At 35.0% G+C, this 9,036-nt stretch overlaps 1 protein-coding gene across 1 annotated transcript in view; it reads right to left on the bottom strand.

Annotated features, from left to right (window-relative positions):
• The window catches only part of LOC106462866 (proton-coupled amino acid transporter 1-like), a 48,476-nt gene that overhangs the window by 28,431 nt on the left and 11,009 nt on the right, over positions 1-9,036 (bottom strand). Inside the window, exons 2-3 of the mRNA XM_022390269.1 lie at positions 7,872-8,056; positions 1,343-1,433 (exon numbers count right to left, since the gene is read on the bottom strand). Coding sequence (XP_022245977.1) covers positions 1,343-1,433; positions 7,872-8,056 — 276 coding nt within the window. The remainder of the gene's footprint in view (positions 1-1,342; positions 1,434-7,871; positions 8,057-9,036) is intronic.

Raw genomic sequence — 9,036 nt, forward strand, 5'->3', positions numbered from 1 at the left:
TTTATATTATATGAAATCTAACCAAAATAAAGATCAATAACAAAGAAATTTTGTTTTTGATTATAACTCATTTAATTGCAATTCTAAGAACGTGATATATCTTTTATGTTGTGTAAGTTGTGATGAATTATATATTGACGAAACAGATAATTTAAGATCAAAGATAAATTTACAAAAATTTCATGTTAGATATCACAAAAAATGGCCACTATATGCCAGAAAACATTTTAATGAATGTATTTTGAGAAAATTAAAAATTCTAAAATAACCAAATTTTCATGCTTTCCCTTTTTAGGAATGTAATGTAAAACACAAAAGATTATTTTTCGAAAAAATATTATAAATGTTTTTGGTGACACTTCAAATAGATAGTAGTAGTAAGAGGGCAGATGGAATTGGTTGTGTAAAGTCAGCAGGAATTGTGAAACTGTGGTAACAGTTAAGACTTACAGAAAATAAAAAGTAAGAGTATGAAATTATAGGATAAATAAATCGCATTTCTATTATAATAATAAGAGAAAGTATAATTACAATAAGATTTTAATTTAAAAACGAAAGTATATTGACTAATTTTAAATATTTTTGAGCATTTATAAGTTTCTTAATTTGTACATGAAGTGTATTATATGTTTGTACATCTGAAAAGTATATGTATTTAATTTAGACTATTTATGTTTAGTTTAAAAGTGGTATTTGTATGTTTTTGTTATAGATTCTCAGCAAAACTATTCCCTGAAGAGTGATTTTTGAAGGCACGAAACCAGTAGAAAATACAAAATAATAAATCAGTAGAAAGATTATTCAACTTTTTTTTTCTCAGATGTAATATATTAATGAAGGCACATATGTAATTACTTTATTATAACTTAATTTGTCATAAAGTGAAACTTTCTAATAAATAAAGAGATAAAACAAACTATCAAGATGTTTTATTACACACAGTTCACAACAACATTTCATGCTTTATTAATTCTTCTCGGGAAAAATTTATAACCGATAATTTATTGTCTTTTCTCTAAAACTATTTTGAGATTATGAAAGAACAATAGATATGCACATTTATCACGACTAAGTTGGTATATTAAAGAAAAATATCTATCTGAATTTATTTAACTGTATTACTCTGTGATATGAAGTATTTGCTAATATCAAAAGTAAACTCACAATTCAAAATGTGAAAATGCAATAGAAATGCCAAGTTATAAAAAGAACAAAAAAGCACTTCAATAACTCAAATAAGGCAATAAAACAAAATATTCTACAAAAAAAACTTACAGGTATATTTCAAACATACAGCAAACAGAAAAACAAAGTATTAGAATAGAAGTGAGTAAAAACTAACCAATATACCAGAATTAGAGAAAGCTTCAGGTATGGCCAGAATTCCTGTTCCCATACTCCCTTTAATTAAATGCATCATTGTCTCACAATTTCTAGAAGTTTCAAAGCCAAAAACAAAATGTTACATATATTAACTCCAAAAGTGAAAATACAATATGAAGAAATTACATATAAAATCAGAACGCAGATTTTTAAATGTTAAAATTTGATACCCTGTTGATTTTGTATAGACAAAAAACTAAAATATTTTCATTAAATAATTATTTGGTGCTCCTCTACATCAAGATAAAAAAAGTATATTTTAGAAAAGAAAATAAAAACAAGAAGAGATGTTTAGCCATTCTGTCAACTTTTTAAAAACATTTACATATCGTAACAACATGCACATTAAGCAGAAGTTAGCATTTTCTAACACTGAAAATGTATTTCAAATATACTGGCAGTAAAACAGTTCTAACAGGAGGTCAGAGTCACATTATTTTTGGCACCCACATTTCCAAAACCGAAGAAACCAGTTTGTCTGCTAGTTCTTCCATCCGAGAAACGAAGAAAATCACTAACCCAGCTGTCTAGAGCCGACTTAATGCTTCTATTCGCAAGAAGGAAGAAAGGTAACAAAAAATATATGTATCTGTTTATTTCTTGTTTCAGCTGTTTTGACCTTCATTTGCCCTCTAAGCATTGCACTGTAAATTTTTTGAAAAGCACACAAGTCTTTTATACCCCCATATTTTTTGCATCATTGCAGCAGCATGTGCTGGTCATGTGACCACCCTCTACCAATCCCATTGCACCCCATATACTAGCAAATAGTAGCACAATCCTCATTTTCGAGAATTGGCACATACAAACCCGAAATACCAGCGAATCAGTGGAGTGAAAGGGTGGCAGGAGGTAAGAACTTATCAGAAATACATTTTCAGTGTTAGAAAATTTCAACTTTCAAAACTGTATTACCTCCTCTCACCCATAGCTAGAATCCCACATTGGAAAGAAGAAGAGGCCAGTGAAGGCACAAAAACAATTAATCAGGAGGAGAATGACTGCCATGAAAAAGCAGGTGTGTCACAACTAAAATAGGAAGCACACCTGTGGGTATAGCACTATGTCTGGAATAACTATGCTCTTCAGCCAGTAAGGAAGAGAAGACACATAGGGTGGAGTTGAATAGTATACATGACTAGGGCTAGAGGACTGGATATGAATAGGCCAAGTCTGGTCTGGCTTGGCAGAAAACATTCAGGGGAAGCGCCTTCGGATACGACATATTATGCCAAGTGTGGTCCAAGAACAAAAAGAACAAGGAAGCACCTTGCATTAGTTTGTAAATTCAACAGGTGCAGTCTGCCCAGGCAAAAACATCCAGGAGAAGTGCCTTGGATTTATATCAAGATAGCAAAGTGAGATCCACCTGGGCAAAAACATCCAGGGGAAGCACCTTGGTATACATTGGATTATGTCAAGTGTGGGTCTATCTGGGCAGAAAACATCCAGTGGAAGTGCTTTCCATAAGAGACTTAATGCCATATTGTGTACATTAAGATATTGTGAGATCAACAAGTGTGGTCCACCCATGTAAAAAAAAAAACATCCGGGGGAAGCTTCTTATGGTATGATGTAGTATGATAAGTGCGATCCATCTGGGCAGAAAACATCTAGTGGAAGATCCTTGCATAAGATAGTGAATAGCATACTCATATTGTAGAATGTGAAGCATACAATGATAGCCCTGAGGACATATGGCTATGAGATTGTGTTCTTGTACAAAACCCACTTGTAAGAAAACCTCCACAATCCACCATTCCAGCTACTGAGAACCAGAAGTGGCAAGAACCCCCATGCTCCACTAGAAGAGGGGAATATGCATTGGGAGCTCTGGAGGAATGATACTCCAGAGACAGTGCAATGTGCTTTACTCATGTAGTCTATGAGTGACAGTCCTCAGGAGATAGTGGTAAAATAAAATATGTAGATATAGAAACACAACCATAAAAGTGTCCAGTGGTCTTACAGAAACACCACATCTCTACAGTGAAAGTTAGAAATTATGCAGAGTTAGTGCAAGTATAAAATTATTGAGCACACCTGACCAAGCAATACCTGCCACAAAGTGGGATCCAGAAATACAATGTAAAACAACTGTAAATAAAAGGGGAAAAAAGGTATAATAGAAACAAAACAGACATGTAGAGAATCGCCATATGCAGAAGATGATACCGAATTGAGGAAGACACAACTATATCATGCAAATAATGCACAACACAAGTTTTGGGAGTTATCCACATACCTGCTTGAATAATTTCCTCCAAACAATGGTGGATCTGAGCAGCTAAACATATAGTTACAGGGCATATTTGGTGCAAAGATACATCAAACAGCCAATGATCTTCTATCAATAAGAAAAAGCTAGACGAATGAGTTGTGGAACACAGCCAATAAGGGTAACTGGAAAAAGATCACAGGAAATAGAGGGATTACAAGGAATAAAGAGGCAAGTATGGGAACCATGAAAAGATTAAGTACGAGATGTATAACAAGAAAGGGGATGTACCAAACAAAGAAGACTATCAGCATTGGAATGGAAGTATATATGGGAAATGGAAGGTAAGGAAATAGGAGAAAAGGCAAAACAACCTTCACGAGTAGCTGGTGTCTTGGGAATGAAGGAATGATCGAGATAAAGAAGAACATAAGAAGCATGGTAAAGGGTACATGAAACATTAATAGCATAAATATAAGAACAACAACAAGCTAGGAGAAGAAGGAAATAGGTCTTACGGGAAAGATGGTATAATGAACAAGTAGCAATGGTTCAAAAGGAGAATGAGAGAGGGCATGAAAAATGTGGATGGGGCTGATGAACAATTTGAAAAGAAATAACAGGGGTGGAGAAGGATCTATGAAAATGGAAGGTGTGGGACAGAGAAGCACAATAACTAGAAACAGTGGACACAGACAAATCCTGATCAAATAACCAGGTTAAGAACAGAGGCATGTGATGAAAAGAAGGACATGAATGGACCACTGTTAGAAGATAGACCAACAATGCTGATACACAGACGAGGAGAAAGGATTAATGGATTGGGTAAGCAAAATGCTACTCAAAGGGTGAGTCCATGAGAAGAGGCAATGAACTGGACAAAAGTCACACGTGAATATGGAGTTTGTTTATGTTGGTATGAAACATGTCCGAGTTTGCTGTGGGAGAGATCTGGATGGAGGTAAGAGCAGGGGTTGTTACTTCAATAAGGGCCTGAGTAAAGGAAAGAATGACTGGGCAGGCCCAATACAGAGCAACAAGCAACACACGGCAAGGAGTGGTATGGATGAGGGAAACAACCCTGGAGATGAGTCTGATCAGAGGGTAACCATACAGAAGAAGGCCCCTCCAATCCTGACTGAATGCGTCCACCCCTAGAGCTGAGGGTTGTGGGACAGGAGACCAAAAGGAGGGAAGTTTGGCATTCAAATGAGTGGCAAACTTTTCTATGTGAGGCATTCCCAGGCAAGAACACACCCACTGAAAAACTTGAGGATGAAGGGACCACTTCATAAGTATCTGTCATGTCCAATTTGGTCATCCAAAGACGTGGGGAAAACCCACTGAAGAGAGAGGTAGGATGATTTCATAATGAATTGGGGTGCTTTCAAAAAGTATTCAGCAGTGACAGGTCAATGATAGGTCTCAAATCTCCTGTCTTTTGGGGGACTACAAATAGATGGGAGTAAAAACCTGGAAGAACAGGTACCACACATTTGATAGCTCCCTTGTGAAGAAGGTCATGAACCGACTCTGCTAAACAACTGGATAAGGCACGATCCTGAAAATGATGAAAGGAAAATGGGAAGAGGATAGGGGTGGAAGGGACCAGAACTTACATATCCGTAATATCCATTGATTTGTCGTGAAGGGTTGCCAGATGGCAGAAAACTGTCCCCAATAGCACTGAGTCCAATAGGAATGGGCATAAGTAAGGGAACACTGGAGTAGGGTAAAGAGTGGGGAGATGAAGAAGGTGCACAAGAAACCTGAACTGGCAAAGATTGAGCAGAATCAGAAGGGCAATGCAAACAAGAGGTAATGGAGGACAAGGAAGAATGCAATTTTTCCACATTGACCCTGGACTCTAATGACTCAGGAAGACACCCAAGAATTGTTTTGTGTAGAAATGGGGCCTGACTAAGCTCCCTCAAAGAAGAAAGGGAGATGCACCCCCACAAGTAATGCATTCCATCCCAGCAACACAAGATCCTTGTGGTGAGCCTACAACCGAGCCATATTAGACCACAGAAGGGTCCTGAGGGCTTCCAAGAACTGATTACGAGACTGGCAGAAGACTTGAGACAACAATTGTAAAGAGGAAACAATATGTAACAGGATGGTAAAAGTAAGGCAAATGCATTGGTAAGCAAAAGAAAATTGGTCAAAAGGCCAAGAGGGACGGGGCATATCTATACCCGACTGCACTTGATCAGCAAAACATTGAGCATGAACAAGAATGTCGGGAGAAGGAGGAAAATAATAATAATAAAGACGAGGATCTTCTTCCAGCAAAGAAGATTAAGAATCGAGGGCTAAAGGTGATACATGTAAAATATGATATATCTGATCAGTAAGTTGTAGAAAAGGCGTGGATGGAAAACTATCTTGACTATCAGCATTATGTGACTGGTTGAAAAAGCTGAAGCCAGAAAATCAGTGTTGAAACTGTCCTCACCCTGAGGAAAAACTACCTAAGAAGCGTGTTCAGGGGGGAAAGGAGAACGAGCAGAAGCAGCAGCCAAAGCATCCTACTCCCACCAAATTAAAGTTTGAATCTCCTTGGTCAACATTAGCAACCTGCCACACTGGGAACTAGTGACATTAGCGTCATCCATATTGGCAGGAACTTCTTCATCTGCCACATGAAGATTCAAACTCGTAAGTCCGCGTGGACATTCAGAAAAATGTAAGAAATATCAAACAATAGTAAATGAACAAGTAATTTCAACTGAAAATTGAAAACTAGCACAAGAATTGGGCAAAATTCACTTGAAGAACAACTTAAAACACACATCTAAATGCTGTAGTGCCAATCGAGAAAGTGAGGATTGTGCTTCAACGGTAGAGGGAACTACTTGAGCTAGTACAAGGGAGGCAATGGGATTGGTGGAGGGTGGTAATATGATCAGCACATGTTGCTGCTATGATGCAAAAAATATAGGGGTATAAAAGATTGGTGTGCTATTAAAAAATTTACAATGCAATGCTTAGAGAGCAAATGAATGTCGAGACAGCTATGGGTGAGGTAATATCATTTGGAACTAGGTGTTTCAACAGAAAAGACACTAGAAACAGCTTGTATTAGATATAACAATAACTTTACATCCAAACAAACCTGGAATAACTTGATAAAAAATATTAATTTAGTGTAAAACATCTTAGCCTATGTAAAATACAAAACTTAGTAGTCTTCTACAAATAAAATAGAATTTACTGATGTTAAACTTATCTGTTACTTATACAATATGAGCTCAATTAATATAAGAAGCCTTTCAACAAGAAAAAATTATAAAGATAGATATAGCTATAGTGCCTGCTAGACAATAAATACAGGTAATAAGATTATTTTGATTCGTAGTAGAATAGAAATTGAACAAAAAACTTCAGATAAGAGTATGTACCAAACTCACAATGTGTTAATTTCATCTAAGTGATGCAAGAGTTTTAACTAGTCATTAATCAACAAATTTCTATCATTCATAATTGATAAGCCACTGATTCTGACTTTTACAAAAACACTGAAGTAAGGCAAGACTACAATAACATATATTTAATTCAAATACCTGGGTATGATGTTTGTCATGACATTATTAAGTTCCCTAGTTGTATACCAATAACTTGAAACAAAAGACTTTTTTAAGGACATTCATGGAAACCTGCTCAGGAGCTATTTGCTAAGTTTAAACTAATAAGATTAGAGAGAAAGTAGCTATAGTCAACAGCACTCACCACCAACTCTTGGGCTACTTTTTTCTGACTGAATAGTGGGATATGACTGTCATCCATATAACACACCCAAAACCCCAAAATGCAGAGCATAATTTCTTATTTACTTTTTGCAGTAACAGGACATGAACGATGGACTCATAGATTGATATGTAAACTAACCACAATACTTTATATATAGTTGTAGTGTAAAAATGTTATGTGCCTTTTTTTTAATGCATGACATAGTACATCACAAAATTGAGTTTAATTGAAATACATATGTGACGGCTTTTTTCAGTAAACCTGGATGGGATTAAAACATATAAAAACTGAAAGATGTAATATACATTTATATATTTCTTATCTACAAATAAATGTGATAATTACAATTCAAGAATAAATGCTCAGTTTCTAGCAGTATGAAAATGTTTGTATAAATTAGGTTACAAAGAGATAATTCTGTAAATCACAATGTTGAATGGACTTTTTATATGTTGCTTTTTTCATGCTTTTTAGGGGTACAATATGAAAACATATTCTTATTTCTAAATATACATACGAGGTTTTATGATGTTTCACATCTCCCTGTTTGGAATCTGGTAGGATAGGTTTTGCAATTTCTGATGATTCATCTGAAACAGAATTAATTAATGGAGCTGGATAAACAGCATAACTGTCTTCTGATTCCATAGCAGTAATAATGTGTGCTTGTTCCTCGGCATTTGATTTTCTATCGGTTGCCAACTGAAATGTATCAAATTATTTATAGAAGAGTACTCGACAGAAATTAGCTCTATTTACACTTTAACAGATCACTTACATATGAAATAAAGACTACAATAAAATTGAATACACTTACTCTGAATACACAAGTCTCATGTTTGCACAGCATTATCAAGAATGACCAAAAGCTGCCAAGAGCACTTTAAAAATTACATAGATATATCTTAAGGCTGGCTACCTTAGACTCATGACAAAAACAGTTTTGGTGAGACTTGCACTTATTTACTTGGTAAACATCAAGTACGATATTAAGATACATAGAAGTTGTGAATGAACATACAAGGCTATTCAAGTTAGTCATGTAGAAAAAATAGAAGTTTTGAGAGTACAAGTGTGGTCATTTAATTACTTTAAATGGAAGTTGAAAGGAATAAATGCACTGTATTATACATTTATAGGAGAATTATAAAAACAAATTGAAATTCCTTTGCTTTTGACTGCCTTCTAAATCCATTACAATTTAAAATTTCTGACTGAACTTTTATCATGTAGTTTTATCAGATTCTTTTTTGATTCAAGCTGACCTACATATTATAAAACTGTTTTTATAAGTGATATACAACATGCAGTGAAACATTTTACCAAAAATGATGGTATTACTTGCTTCAAGTTTATTAGTAACATTATTACAAATTTAGTTGGTATCAAAGCTAGGCTATTTGAAGAATTTAGTAATCGATTACTTGGTTGGCTCAATAATTGTTTACATTCAAATAATGCATTGTTCTAACATAAGGTTAATCTTCATATTTTCAGTTTATTTTGGTTCTTTTCAAGGACATTTTCAATCTACTATTCATTTAATATTATAGACATCTTTAGGATTAAGCTACGTTTTTAATCCTAAACTGGTGTAAATGAAAATGTATTGTTACGTCTCCGTTCGTTAGTTGATTTTCCGTAACTTCGTTCCGACGAAACTTTAGCAACACAAGTCCTTT

This window comes from Limulus polyphemus, unplaced genomic scaffold (assembly GCF_000517525.1).
Source record: "Limulus polyphemus unplaced genomic scaffold, Limulus_polyphemus-2.1.2 Scaffold1270, whole genome shotgun sequence".
NCBI classification, from domain to species: Eukaryota; Metazoa; Arthropoda; class Merostomata; order Xiphosura; family Limulidae; genus Limulus; species Limulus polyphemus.